Raw genomic sequence first — 15281 nt, 5'->3', positions numbered from 1 at the left:
ACTCCTCCCCTCAGGCCAGGTTGCCAGGATGGCTCACAGGTGAGGTCATTGAGCAGTTTTCCCTGCCTGGCAGTTGTGGAATTTTCTCCTGAGCTGCCCCTTGGAATGTCTCATTTCTCACCTGCCCACCCAGGGCACAAAGGTGCTGCCCCAGCTCTTCAGTGCTGGGGCTTTCCTGGCATGTGAGCAATAAATGTTTTCTCCATGGAGGAGCCTCCCTCTTGTGTGCACTGGAAATATTCTCCCCCAAAGCATCTGCAGACCTGGCCTGGACTGTGGGATGTGACCTGTCTGGGAAAACACTCTCTCATATTACCAAATCCTGAGCCATCTAATCCCCTTAGCTGCAAATGAGCTGAGCCAAATTAATTTAAATGGGTTAACACAAGCTCCTCTGTTCACATCAAATCCCTTTCTCTGTCTTAGAAGTGTTTGTAACAACAACAAAATACCTGGACTTGTCATTTTTATCAAAGTGACAACAACAAGGTGTTTTCTCTTTTTTTCTCCCTGTTTTCAATTTTTTTTATGAGTTAGTCACACCTCCTCATCTCTGTTTACAGACTCTTGTCTTTAAAGGATGTAACTCCTGGATTGGATCCAGTTGGACATCCCCAGCATCTGGGGAAAAGCAAAAGGAACAAGATGGCCACGTTGGGACCTGGTGCTAAACTTGCACCATGCCCAGGGCTTATGTTTGGGACAATTTACAGGGCAAGTATTGATAAAATGGAGTGAGTCAGGTCTTAAAATATCATTGCATTCACATTAAATTCATATCTGAGTTAGGAATCACGAGAAACAAAGCACACACAAAAAAACAAGCCTCCCTCTTTCCAAATGTCATCCATGGGGTGACAAGTTTTCATCCCTCAGTTTCTGAGGCTTTTGGATGTGCTTTGTTCAGGGGGTCCTGCCCTTTCTCCACAGTCTGAAACAGGAAAGATCTTACAAAATTTGGTGTGACCAAGAATTGAAAGAGTTTAGTAGAAAAAAGATTCTAGGATGTTCACTTCTGACAGATTGCCCCCTGTGCTGGTGTTTCCATTATTTCAGTAAGGCTTGATTTGCAATAATGTCCGGAACAAAAGTTGCCTTTTAGCCCAGAACCTCTTTATTAAGACATAAAACTAAGTCCCATTTGCTCACCAAAATAATTGCTTTCACTCAGGATGCATGGATGAGTGAATCTTGCAGAGCTTTTACATATATATTCATCTCCAGCAATTCATCAACACAATAAGCACACATTATTAACTTGAGTACTCATCAATTTCTTTTTTCTGGAGCTTCAAATACTAGCAAGGAGCTAGTGTGCAATAGGGAAGAAAAACATGTAGGGAACTTGTGATAAATGTTCTATTTTTGATGTGAAAGGAGGATAAGAAGAGGAATTCAGCTCATAGCCTACCCTCTCCCTGACTTCCAAAAATTTCCTGCCAAGCTGAGATCCTTCTCCAGAGGCCAGGAGAGTGGGCTTTCCTGCAGACCTTCTCCAGGTGACATCTGTGACCTGGGTGGCCTCCTCTCCTGGCCTGACAGCTTCTGATCTTACACCCAGAGCTTTGCCAGTGCCATGGGCACCCCCATTTTTGTGCATCACCCATTGAGCTGCCCAGTGCAGCCCTTGGACATGGCTCTTCCCCTGGCACAAGGTTCCCCTGTCACCTGCCGTGGTGTCACCTGCACCAAGCTCCTTAAATGGAGCAGGGAATCCTCTCACAGAGTATAAGAGAAGAGTAAGAGCTACTCCAGGTAGCTGAGGGGATGTGTTTGGAGAGATCTGCTGGCCAGAAAACCCATCCTGGCTCTGCAGGAAGAGGAAGGGGCACTTTGGTGGTCTCCCAGCTCAGCTGACTGTGCCAAATGTGAGCACAGGGTGACAAAGTGTCCCAGGAACCAAGGCTGTCACCCTATTTCCTCCCTGCTCCTGGGCTGTGGCACAGATAAAAGCTCACCATGGCTGTCAGTGGCTGGAAAGGCTCTGCAGGCTCACAGTGGAACCTCACATGGAGCAGGGAAGGCTCTGGTGTCCCCTCCTTGCTGACAGCCCCTGGGGGATTCACTACAGAAGCACAGGAGTGAGAGCTGAAAGCAGTGCAGGACACCCTTCCCAGTTTCCCTACTCTATGACATGACCATACACAGTAAATATATTTTCTGCCACATGCAGTGGCTTTTTAAACATTTTGCCAAAGATGGCAATTTGATCAAAAAGATCAAATTTACAAAATTTCCGTTTTTCTCTGAAGGGGTGTTGAGGAAAGTCCTTCTGCTTCACCCATCAGAAGGGGAACTATTTGTGGACAAGATTAATGCCCATTAATGAAGAGCCTTTCCTATGGCCATACCATGACACTTCTCCACAGCAAGAAGTGGGCTCAGCTGCCTGTTCCCTGTGGGGATTCCACAGGACACCACAGCTGAAGGAGAGGGCACAGTTTGGTGACCAAGCAATGGCCCAGAGCTCAGGAGGTGCTAGGTCTGTTCTCACAAACAAAGAGAACAGCAGGAAGCAGAGCTTCCCAGTGCCATTCCTGGTGCTGCTGTGGGTTTTAACCATCACCCCCAAAAATCTTCCCCCTTTTGGTGTCCCCAGGGTGTAAAATGGCCCCAGAGGTGTCCCATCCTCCCCCAGGTGGTGGGGCAGATTTGTTAGTCAATATTTGCACACCACAGGAGCCTTGCTGATATGTCACACAGAGCCCCTAATACCACCCAGGAACAAATTCTATTTGTGCACACTCAACATCACATCCAGCTCAGCCCTGATTTGAGAACCCTTTCTGGCGAGTGATGATGTCCAGGGCAGAGAGAGCACAGCTTGATTTCCAGAGCCCAGGCTGAGCTGGCAGAGCTGGCAGGTAGGAATATCTTGTTTTGACTGGTAAACTGAGCAAGTTTGACATGGAAACCACTGAGGGAGAATAAATATGGAACAACAAGATGTAATTTTACAGAGTCTTTCTTCCAACTAGAACTGCAGTCAGAGTCATCCCAGACTTGAACTAAGAGGTCCTGAGGTCTAGGGAGGGGAATTCTGGACATGGTGGCTTGGGCTGAGGCTCACCCCTGTCACAAACACAATTATTGAACAGCACAATTCCTGCAGGACTGCAAAGAACAGGAGAAACAGGAAGGGGAGGGGGGAAAGATCAGAGGGAAAAAAAAAAAAGAGATTTTAGCTATGGCACAGAACCAGGGATAAATGCCACAACCAGAAAAACAGCCTATAGGGATGGTGTGATCAGTGCTGCCCAACCCAGCCTGCTCAAAGCAAACAGCAGAGCTCCCACATCCCAGCAGGAAGGGAGAAGAGCTCTGCTTCCTTCCATTTCATGAGAACAGGATCAATCCCAGCAGGGTCTCCAGAAAACCTGTTTTACTGACCATTCTGTTCATCCTACAGGGCTGCACCACCCAACTTTGCCCTTTCTCACCCGTGAGATGTGAATTGCTCTGAAAGAGCTCGTGCCTCCATTAAACACATCTTTTGTCTTGTCCATGGTTCTGGTCACGCTTTAACAAGTGTGTGATATTTCACATGAAATATCAAGATATAAAAACCTCCAGCAAGGGCTCTCAGCAAGAATGGATTTTACAGACCAGGCAGTGTCAGTACCACCAAAAACCCTCTTACATCCAGCCCCCCTGACACTGTGGCAGCCTCCAACTCTTTTTCTTTGAACCAGACACGGGTGAGAAAAGTGACATGCACACACAGAGTCTCTTTCACACAGCAGCACAACTGCAGCACATTCCTTGGCTTTTCTATTTCGTGTTCCATGGATTAAAAATACCTCTCTGCCTAACTGGGATACTGGGAGTCTTAGGAGATGAACAATGCAGGTATGTAAAGCTGCTCTGATGAACAGCTCCAGGGCGGTGAGAATATATTTTGAGTAATCAAAAGGACTTGTACTAATGGATTTTACACTCCTTTCACATTGTGCTTGCAGTGGCAGTCCCTGGAAGGCAAGTTTGCTGGCAGGAATAATCTCAGAAATGGTGACTGTTACGTAGATGTTTGTCAAGGAGGAACATGGGTCCAGGTGATGTGGCAAATCTGGCTATAAACAACAATCTGCTTGTAGTCAGTTAATTAATTAAGAAGTATTGGAATTATTCTGCTAATTAGTAACTCGAATGTATTGCATCTCGATGTAAAAAAATCTATGACTAAGGGTGGAGGCAAAATTCCTGGAATAAAAGCTTAGTTAAAATGATGATGACGTCTTTGTTTTAAGAGAGATCTCTGAGGGGTCCTTGCCAGCCCAGGGCACTCCTGCCATGGAGTGGAAAAGCAGATGTGCCAGAGCTGCAGGGAGAGGCTGCACCAGCCAAGGGGGGAAAGGAAGGAGAAGGGCAACCAAGTGCATTTATCCCACACAGGCTATATAAGCATGACAACCAACATCTCCTCCAGTTGAAAATGGATGACAGTGAAACTTTATGGTCCTCACTGGATACCAAACCCTGAAAAAAGCAGGCACAGCTCTGTGGCAGGCACACTCCTTGCCCAGAAACCCAGGGCCAGCCTCAGGGGAAATCATCTCCGTTGCTGTCTTCTCCCAAAACTGCCTCCACTGCTCTGTGCCAGAGATTCTGTCTCGAAAGGAGGATAATAAGTGTGGCCACACCTCAATGCACAAGGGTGTTCAGTGTGCAGCAAGAGGTTCACAAGCTCTGTCACACTGGAGGAAGGGACTGGTCTAATATCCTAAAACATTATTGCCCTCAAGAACAAAATCGTGAGGAAAACAAAATGGATGAAGGTTAGGTGGAAGGATGCCCACTGCTGAATGGATGTTATGGAGCCAGTTCTTAATTAAACTGTCCACAGCATCCTTGCTCATTGCTTTTCCTTGATTGATAGAGGATGGATTTGCAGGAGGGCAGTGCTGACAGTGCCCTGCCCACCCTGCAGTGAGTGAGGGGAAGCCCACAGGAAAGGGAAGATGTTTCTGTGGCTGTGTCTCAGGGTTCCTGTGTGCTCTGTCCTACCCCAGTCACCTGGAGCTCCTGGATTTCAGTGACCTCTGTGTGTCTCTCTCTCGGGGCACTGGGGCTGAGCACTCACAGCTGTGGCTGAAATCAAGAGGAGCTGTGCTCCAAACAGGCACTGCCTGCCTCCAGTGCTGCTGAGCATCCTGGAGAATCACCCCCTCCCTGGGCACCCCCCAGCAGGGGATACCTTTGGCTCCTTGGGAGAGAGCTGTGAACACTCTCCTGCTGTATTGCTGTGCTTGGCAGCAGTCATAAACACAGCTGAGGCTCTGTGGAGAGCAGGTCTGAGCACAGAACAGCCAGGAAAGAACAAGTCCAAGATGGAATTTGGGTGCTCAGTCCCAGGCTTTGCACCTCAATCACCTCAACCCTCCCTAATCACCTGCTGTGGGCACCTCAGCTGTCCCCACTGCCATGCCCCCAGCCTGTCCCCCTCTGGAGGGAAGGGAAGGAGAAAAATCAGCTCCATGTGTAAATGGCACCTTGGTGTGCTCTGCAGGGCTGCTCAGGAGGAGGCAACTCTTGGACCTTGCCTCCTGATGCAGCCTCACAAGGGGACCAAACATAGATCCCTGGAGAAACCCAAATTCTGGCTTTTTCTGAAGTCTTGTGTGTCTGACTTTACAGCCTCCAAGTCCTTTTCGCAGCATGTATTTCGTATAAAAAGAGCAAAGTGAAAAAAATAGAAATTCCATCATGTGGCAATGTGTTAACATCCACATATGTCCCAAGAAGGACGGGATCCTTTCATTTCCTGCCACTTCAGTTAATGAAGTAAGACACAACAGCAGGAGGTTGTCATCTTCCTTCTGGATTAGCCCTAGAGAGGATGTGACCCATGGTCTGGAGCCAGAAGTCACAAAAACTGGGGAGGAAGTGAGGGCTGCACAGCTGCAGCCAGTTTTACTGACCAAGAATGGCCTTTTCTTAATGTTCTTTATTCAGGAAGGAAAGTGGGACCACTGACAGCCCTAGTAGGTATTCACCTTTCCTCTGGCCTTGAGTGACACTGGGGTTTACAGACTTTCCAGACAGCTTCTGTCTCTCCTTCCTCAATTAACTCCTTTCCCCACCCTGATCCATAATTACCCCTCTGCTTTCAAACCCAGAGCTCTTCTGCCCAGGGACAGAGGGGTGACATTTCCAGGCTCTGTGAGATGCAGAATTTCACATTCACCCCATACCCAGCTCTGGGCAAGTCCTCCTGCAAGCAGGGAAGGAGCTGTCCCTGGTGGGAGCACAGCCTTCCTGCCAAATCTCAGTGCCTTGCCCCAAAAGGACTGGCTCAAAGCATCTCAGAAGAAAAAGGAAAATTGAATCTAGCTGCTCTGAGATTAAACAATTTTTGCCACAGAAGAGGAGGGGAAAGCTGAAAACTAAAGCCTAGAAAGGCAGGTGAGCAGCTCCTGTGGTCCCCCAGACAGGCAGCCCAGGAGCAGCACCCACTGCCCTCTTCCAGCCCCATATCCTGGTCCTCCTGCAGCAGCATCACTGCTCTGAGGTGCTGCCCTGGCACCAGAGGCAGTGGGGACACAGCCCTTGTGCCAGCCAGGTTGCTGGTGGCCCTGGGGACCTGCCTGCTCCCCATGCACAGGGGCCAGCCCTGCAGGAGGTGCCACCAGTTTCATCCCCCAACATTTTAGGACAGGGAAAAAACCCAGCACGTACATATTTTGGCTTGTTCTCAGAAATTTCTGAATCATTTTTCCTAAAATTCCCCCCCCCCTTCAAAAATCCAAAGCAATCTAGCTGCCTGGAAAAAACCACCACCTGACACGCAGTGGAAAACAGGGACATTTTGGGGAAGGCTTGAACGGCACCACCAGCCTTGACCATGGAAGAAACCAAATTGCCATTCCTTCCAGCACAGGAGCTCTGAGAGCAGCAGTTTCCCAGGCACACAGGGCTGGTGGGCCAGGGAAATAACCCAGGCACCCCATCCCCTGCTGCTGCAGCCGTGCCAGCTGGTGCAGCCGCTCAGCCCCGCCAGTTTTGGAGCCCTGAACCACTGACAATGCTTCACTGCAACACTTTATGCATCAGCAATCATTTATTTTTACAATTCTGGCTTTCAAGTGATGCTGTTACACAGGGAAAGGCTGAGGATTTCACCCCCAGCTCCACTGAATCTGGAGTGGCCACTGCAAAAGGAATACTGGGGGATAAAGAGGACGTGGGAGCAGGGCTGGGTGCCCAGGAGGGCGGAGGTGTGATGGAGCTGAGAGCAGGAGGGGCAGGGCACAGGAGGAAGGAAGGCCAAGATATTGCAGCAAAGAGGGGTTTGGATATCCCAAATGAGGGTGGCAAGAGCTGGGAAGCCTCATCCATGACACAAAGCAGATGAGGAGCAGGACACAGACTCATTTCAACCCAAGACCCTTTAAGTGCTAATTTTTCTTAGGGAAGTTTGAATTAAAAATGGAGCAGGGAAATCTGCTGGATCCACAGACATGAAAATCCAGGATTTACTGTACAATCCCAAGGGCTTCACGGTCATTCTGTTTTCATGAGGCATTTCCAGACACTTGCATTCCCCCCAGGAGAAACACCAGGAACCCTGCACTCCAGGAGGGCTGGCAGCAAGGAGCACAGAGTGCCCTCACCTTGCTTCTGGCTACCAAGACCTGCAAATGATGCTGGAAAACCATCAAGAGCCATCTGCTTGGAACTCTTGCAAAGTTTTGGGCTGGAAACATTGCACCAACAGAGAGCAGCTGAGTCACTGAGCTCAAGTGGGATCTTCCTGCCATTCCTTCACTGCCTTCTCTACCCTGGGGCAATATCATCTTAGTTTGCTTTCTTTTCCCTTTTTTTTTCCTAACTAATGCTTCTGAAAGTGAGTGCCTAAGAGCACTTACAAGAGCCAGGGTGCTGCTCTGAGATGATTCCCAGACATTATCTGCAGCACCCCCTGCTCAGCCAGCCCTAAATCATGGACATCCTGCTCACCTGGTGGTGGAATTAGTGTGCTATATAAATCACCCCCAGGCTGTCCATCCCCCAGGGCCAGCCCATGGCACCCACCTGGGATTTGATGCCCAAAACCCTCTCTCTGTGTTGTTCTGGTCTTGCAGTACCTGGACAAAGATCTCTCTCTTAGAGGCCTGGCTGCATCTTGCTCCTCCCTGCACATCCCTCCTGAAAGCTGCTCCAGACCCTGGCCAGACCCTTTGGGCTTGTTTGCCATCACCCCTTCCTGTCCCCCCAGTGCCAGGCCCTCTCCTGTACCAGCATGTCTGCATGTCCCACCCTGGGACATGATGTCCCACATCTCTCCAGCTTGGGGTGACACTCCAGGGCTTGGGGACAGCAGTTGAAACACCAGAGGGGACTGTCCTGTCCTGTGTCCCCTCACACACCAGAGGGGACTGTCCTGTCTGTATCCTCTGAAACACCAGAGGGGACTGTCCTGTCCTGTGTCCACTGAAACACCAGAGGGGACTGTCCTGTCTGTATCCTCTGAAACACCAGAGGGGACTGTCCTGTCCTGTGTCTCCTGACACACCAGAGGGGACTGTCCTGTCCTGTGTCCACTGAAACACCAGAGGGGACTGTCCTGTCCTGTGTCCCCTCACACACCAGAGGGGACTGTCCCCCGGGCTGCCCCCACCTAACCAGGGTGGCTTTCCCATGGAGTAGCTCCCAGATTTTCCCATCATCTCCACATGGCTCCAGCTGTCCCCTTTGGTGTCCCCTGCTCAGCCCAGCTCCCCAGGTGAGCACATGGCACTCATTGCCAGGGCTCAGCCCCTGAGAGCTGACCTGCTCCTCGGCCTAATGGGTTTCCAAGGGGGTGGGGGAGAGGGAGGAGAGTGAGAGGCTGATGCTTCTCAGCCACTCAGCTCGGCCCAGAGCTAACGAGGCATCTCAAAATTAAAAAGTGAACTGCAATCCCCAGCAGGCCTGTCCTCCTTTTGGCATTAGGCGGAGTTCTCTTTCTCTTTTTCAAAAAACAATTTAAAAAAAAAGAGGACTGGGGAGCCACGAGTTGTGTTTGGAACTGTGGAAGCACCACATCCTGGGCAGGGTGGGGATGCTGGGATGAGCCTGGGGGCTCTCTTGGAAAGACTGTGAGGGGCAAGAGCTGCCTCACCATGGCAGGTGGTGCATGGGAACAGGTCCTTCCATGTGCCTGCACACCCAGAGCATCCCAGCTGCTCCTGCTCGACAGGCAGGAGTGAATGGAGGAGGCACCCCAGGATGTGGAGGTGGGACATTGTCCCCAAGGCTGAGGGTGGGGACAGGGCAGGGTGACTGCCCCTGATGTGGAGACAGGATGGCAAGGAGGAAACAAGTCTGCTGCAGGAGGAAAACATGGGGAAAGCAGCAGGAAAGAGCAGGGAAGGGAGGAAGGGAAGCCAGACTGGTTCATCATGTTTGTGGGTTGCACTCCTCATGTGGGAATCTGTCTGGGAAGGACCTGGCTGTGCCCACACCTCCAGGGAGCCCAGCACTGGCTGCTGTGACCTTCCTGGTGCCTCACCCTCGAGCCACAGAGAGCTGAAGGCTCTGGCTTTAGAGGCACAGCTCAGTCTGGTTCATAGGCAGCTCAGTGGCAGCTACTTTGCTGCCCTCCTCTCCGCTTGGGCAGGCAGCTGCCTGTCCTGCCAGACCCCCTGGTCACTCGTGGCCAGCCCTGAGGCAGCTCCATGACATCCCTTTGGGGCACAGGGCTCCCAGCAGGACCTGCCACCCCTCCGAGGTGCCACCTTGGCCATTCCCAGCTCACCCTCGCTGGTACTCCCAGGATGGGAGCCCAGGGGTGGTGGAATCACCTCCCCCCACAGAGAGGGCTGACAGCCCCCCTGCCCAAATGGGACCCCCAGGAGGGGTGGCAGACAGTCCAGGTGGAGCACAGGAGAACAGTCTAGTCCTCAGGATGCTGGAGCTGGAGATCAGTCCCACATGGCCCTGGGGGACAGCAGGGCTGCACGTACACAGGACTTTGCCCAAACTGTGCCTTTTCCACAGAATCACAGCACATCAGAGCAGGAGGGCACCCACGAGGATCTGTCCAACTCCTGATCCTGTCCAGGACACCCCAACAACCCCTGCCTGTGCCTGAGAGCATTGTACAAACACTCCTGGAGCTCTGGCAGCCCTGGGGACAGGACTGTTCCCTGGGGAGCCTGCTCCATGTTCCAATCACCCTCTGGGGAAAGAACCTTTTCCTGATATCCAGCCTGAACCTCCCCTGGCACAGCTTCATGCTTTTCCTGTGGGTTCTGTGGCTGTGCCAGCTGCACACAACTCATTGGGGAGAACTTCAGCCTCTCCACAACAGGGATGGAAGCCATACAGGCTTAGACACCTCCTGGCATGATCCCAGTGGACTTCACCTAGAAATGGGTTTGATCCAAAAGCCCACCAGAGACCTGGTGAGCTCTGGGTACAGCAGTGGTACAAGGAAACTTCCACCCCTTTCCCTGGCCTTGCAACACCAACAATCTCCAGCTTCCAGACCCTTGTGTCAGCCCAGCTGGAAATGCTGCAGGAATTTTGCCTGGATGAGCTTGTCCTGGGGTGGGAGCCAGGCATGCTGATAGTTTAGGTACCATGAGCACCAAGGTGCTCCCCACCAGGACCTCACTCTCATGAGCAGAGGGAAGGACAAGGAAGGGTGAAGGGCAACAGTGAGGCAATTACAGGGAAGGAGGTTATGGCCATAATTCTATTTCTTTGCTTGAGTGAGGAGAAATGCTGCTTGCACTTTGGGAATTCAGAGCAAAATCCAATGAAATGCCAGGGCTGGCCAGCCCCATCCATCCTGCAGTGCCTGCCAAGCCCAGCCCCAGCCCTGCACAGATCTGTAGGGTCAGCAGAGGAAGGGCTGGGCCCTGTCCTGGGTGCCCTGGGGGCTGCAATCAGGGAACAAAACCTGCTGGCCCCAGCCAGGGCTCCCTGTGCTCCGTGGCTCTGCAGAGCCAGCTCTGCTCCTGCTGCACTGGATCCCAGTCCCTGCCGTGCCTTTGCACCCTGCTCCTCTTCCAGTTTTATGTCATCTCCACGGCTCTCCCCCTCATAAAATGTGACTGCACCAATTTCTGTGGTCAGGCCTGGCCAGGTAATAGGGACATTTCGTGTTTGCTGGGCAGAGCCTTTAAATCAAAGCCAGCCTGCCCCATGCTCGAAGGAGAGAGGGGAGATTTGGAAGCCCTGTTTGCCTGCAGGATGCCGCACCCAGAGTGTCTCCCCACTGCCCTGAGTGGCCTCCCCTGAGCACTGTGGAGGGGTGGGCATCATCTCCCCCACCCAGACCCTCCCTGAGGCCAGGGCCCAGCAGTGCCTGGTGCTGCCTCCTGAAAACCCCTGTTCCACCACGGGGTAGAACAAGGAGATGAGGGGGGTGGGGATGGTGTTTGAGGGGTGGAAGGGACTCTGCTGAATGGTATGGGGTGGTCAGAGCATGGGGCAGGTCTGGGTGAGGTGCAGGGAAACCAGAGGCTTCAATGAGAGATGGGTTTGGTCGTGGGGAACAGCAAATTGGGGTGCCTTCAAACCCTGCTGAGAGCAGCTCACTCCCAGCTTCTAGGAACTATGGGTCAGCCCTGTTGGGAGAAAACTGCTCCCTTGAGCCTCTAAATAATTGTCCCTGGCCTCTCTTCCCCCTGAGAGCACAGGCATGAGCCTGTTTCCCATCAGTCCCATGGAGAGGGACACCTGAGTGTAGCTGTCTTCCCATGGGCTGAGCATCCCCCAGCCCCTCACATCTCCTCATCAGGAGGAAATAGCATTGCCCAGAAAAGACTTAAACCAGCCAAGCTTGGCAGGCTGAGTCCAGAAGCCCCCAAATCCCCCTCCCTGTGCTTTTCCAGCGCCTGCTCCTCTCCAAGAAATGGACCTCAACTGGACCTGGGAACATGACAGTGCCTAAAGATTTTCCATATTTCATCTCCACCAGGCCCTTGCGGTTCTCCTGCTTGCTCACAGGACCCAAGGGAGGAATTGAAGATCTTTGACCCCAGGGAATATTTTATGCCTCACTGTTGCTGAGGGAGCAGCTTGGCAGGCCAACCAAGAGCCCCACCAGCAATCACCTTGACCCTCTGCAGGGAAAAGAGCCAAAATATCTGGCATTGGGCACAGAAATGGAGGAGGGATGACTTGTTGTCCATGATGGAGGAAAGCTTGGAGTAGAGGAAGAGCTGAGAGTCTCTGTTGTGTCAAAATATCCCCAGAAACATCACACCATGGACAGTGCAGCTGCCTGCAGAGATGGGGGATGCTGGAAGGAGAGCAGCCAGCGAGAGGAGAAGGGAAAGCAGGAGGGGTGACAGAAATGTGAGGGAGAAGGCTGTAAGGACATGAGGCAGAAGGCCCTAAGGACATGAGGGAGATGGCTGTAAGGATGTGAGGGAGAAGGCTGCAAGGATGTGAGGGAGAAGGCCATAAGGACATGAGGGAGAAGGCTGTAAGGACATGAGGGAGAAGGCTGTAAGGACGTGAGGGAGAAGGCTGTAAGGACGTGAGGGAGATGGCTGTAAGGATGTGAGGGAGATGGCTGTAAGGATGTGAGGGAGAAGGGTGTAAGGACGTGAGGGAGATGGTTGTAAGGATGTGAGGGAGATGGCTGTAAGGATGTGAGGGAGAAGGGTGTAAGGACGTGAGGGAGATGGCTGTAAGGACGTGAGGGAGATGGCTGTAAGGATGTGAGGGAGATGGCTGTAAGGACATGAGGGAGATGGCTATAAGGACGTGAGGGAGATGGCCATAAGGATGTGAGGGAGATGGCTGTAAGGATGTGAGGGAGAAGGCCATAAGGATGTGAGGGAGATGGCTGTAAGGACGTGAGGGAGATGGCTGTAAGGATGTGAGGGAGATGGCTGTAAGGACATGAGAGAGAAGGGTGTAAGGATGTGAGGGAGATGGCTGTAAGGATGTGAGGGAGATGGCTGTAAGGATGTGAGGGAGATGGCTGTAAGGATGTGAGGGAGAAGGGTGTAAGGATGTGAGGGAGATGGCTGTAAGGATGTGAGGGAGATGGCTGTAAGGACGTGAGGGAGATGGCTGTAAGGATGTGAGGGAGATGGCTGTAAGGATGTGAGGGAGAAGGGTGTAAGGATGTGAGGGAGATGGCTGTAAGGATGTGAGGGAGATGGCTGTAAGGACGTGAGGGAGATGGCTGTAAGGATGTGAGGGAGATGGCTGTAAGGATGTGAGGGAGAAGGCCCTAAGGATGTGAGGGCTGGGGCTGGAGATGTCTGAGGGGAACACTGCCCGTGGTGTGTGTGGCTGAACAGACACAGCCCTTGTCCCCTGTCCCCTGTCCCCTGTCCCCTGTCCCCTGTCCCCTGCCCCTGCCTCACCTCCGAAGTCAGGCCTGAGGCGGACGTCATAGCCCTTGAGCAGTTTGTCCACAATCTCTTTCACCACAGAAATATTTCCAGTGGAGGGGCTGAAAGACAAAAGAAGAGAGTTCTCGTCATCCTGTGTGGCACCAGGGGTCCAGGCCAGCTCCCTCAGCATCCTTCACACCCCAGGGCACCAGAACACCTCAGCCACCAGCAGAGCCTCTCTGTGCTCCCTCTCACTCATGTCTTCTGTCCTTGGCACAGCTCCCAGCCCCCTGCCTGCCCATGAGCCCCACAGAGCCCCTGAGCCATCCTGGGAGGGGCTCAGAACTCTCAGGAGCGTTTTGGCTCCTCTTCTGCAGCTCACCCTGACTCCAGGGCACCTCAAGCTCTGTTCATGGGTCCCTCTGGTGTAGGCACCCCAGGAGTTTGGCTGCTGCACCCCTCAGTGAGCACCCTGGCCACCGACCCACACACCTGGGGAGCTTCCCTGTCCCTGCCCACAGAGGGGTCCACAGAGACAGAGACAGAAATTGTCCTTTCTGTGCCCCAGGCTGTGCTTGGGACAGCTGCAGCCCTCCCTTGCAGGTCTCAGTCCCCTTCCTCAGCCCAGCTGGGCTCTTGCTCCAGGTCTTGCATCACCCAGCACGGACTTGGCACGTCCCAAGGTCCCCACCACACGGGTGGCCCCAGCAGGCACCCTGCCCTGTCACACACCCCAGTGTGACTTCCCACTGCACCCAGGGCTTTCTTCAGGTTATTGAAGCAAGCAGGGAAGATATTGAAGAAAACAAGGCTCCTTTTTCTCCTACGGCCTCGATATACGGCTGATCTTTGCCGTGTAAAAATTCAGTTTCTGTCACTCAGCATCACTGTGACTTCTTAGCAACGCAGATCAAGAGGCAGAGCCAGGGAAGGAGAGTCCATCTTCCCCTCTGTGTGCCACAGCAGCAATCCTTTCCCTCCCAGCCCTGTAACCTGCACACAGAGGGGGCAGATGTCCTCCCTAACACCCATCCAGCAAGCAAGGAGCTCCTTCTGAAATCAGCCCAAGGACCAAACCTAAATTGAAGGTGGGAAACCAGAAAGCAGGGGATGCTAAAAATACCGGACCTATTGAGTGCTGCGGGGTGTATCAGGTTTTGTGCCTGAATCCCCAGCCTCTGTGCCACCCTCGTCCCCTTCTTTGCATGAGAATAGAGACCCTGCCGGTGACAACTGCTGCTCTTTGCAGTCACCCACCACAACAGCATGTCTCCCTGTCAACACCGCCTCCCACATCCATCCCAGTCAACCTGGAAAGCTGCACTGCCTCTGCCTGCCAGCCCCGTGCCAGGGGCTGCCGCTGGCATGTCCCTGTGTCTGCACACACACACAGACAGACAGACAGACAGGCGTGCTCCCCTGGCTGCACGGAGCAGGCAGGGACTCCCTGCCTGTGCACACAGACACACAGACACAGGGCAGCACTGGGTGAGTCTGCAGAACAGGCTCAGAGGTGTGTACATGTGTGTGACCACGTTCCAGCCAGGGCCTGGGGTGCCTGGGGGTGAAGGGGGGGCAGACCCTGCTCTGCTGGGGTCTGATGAGACACTGGGCTGTGGACACGATTTATGGGGAGCACAGAAGCAGGCATTTGTGGGTCTGGTGATCCAGACTCTCCCTAGGGCTGTAGGTGGAGGCACATGGGACCACCTGGGAGCCTGAGCAGCTCTCAGGGCTCTGTGGATGTGCAGGAATTTCTCAGCAGGACAGGGATGTGCAAATGTGAGGCAGCCCCCAGCTCTGGTACATGCACAACCAGCGAGCCCTTGTGCTGGCAGGGGAAGGGGTCTGAGCTCCCCTCCTGAGTGTGCTCCTGAGAGGGGTACAGCTCTTCCTTGCTGGGCTTTAATCACTGTGAAAAGGCCACAGAGGTGTGCACAGGTGGGCACTTTCACAACACCGTGCCCAGGCTTGCAAGGTCCACTTGCACCTGTGGAT

At 52.9% G+C, this 15281-nt stretch overlaps 1 protein-coding gene across 2 annotated transcripts in view; it reads right to left on the bottom strand.

Moving 5' to 3' along the window:
- Nucleotides 1-15281, bottom strand: part of LOC139597392 (gamma-aminobutyric acid receptor subunit beta-4) — an 81897-nt gene that overhangs the window by 62834 nt on the left and 3782 nt on the right. For both annotated transcript variants that reach the window (XM_071442700.1, XM_071442699.1), the window contains exon 2: nucleotides 13314-13402. In XM_071442700.1, coding sequence (XP_071298801.1) covers nucleotides 13314-13402 — 89 coding nt within the window. The remainder of the gene's footprint in view (nucleotides 1-13313; nucleotides 13403-15281) is intronic.

This window comes from Agelaius tricolor, unplaced genomic scaffold (assembly GCF_023055355.1).
Source record: "Agelaius tricolor isolate 1412-34295 unplaced genomic scaffold, bAgeTri1.0.p SCAF_17, whole genome shotgun sequence".
In the NCBI taxonomy this organism is placed as follows: Eukaryota; Metazoa; Chordata; class Aves; order Passeriformes; family Icteridae; genus Agelaius; species Agelaius tricolor.
The sequence above is the reverse complement of the archived record's forward strand: the minus strand, read 5'-3'. Positions and strand labels throughout refer to the sequence as shown.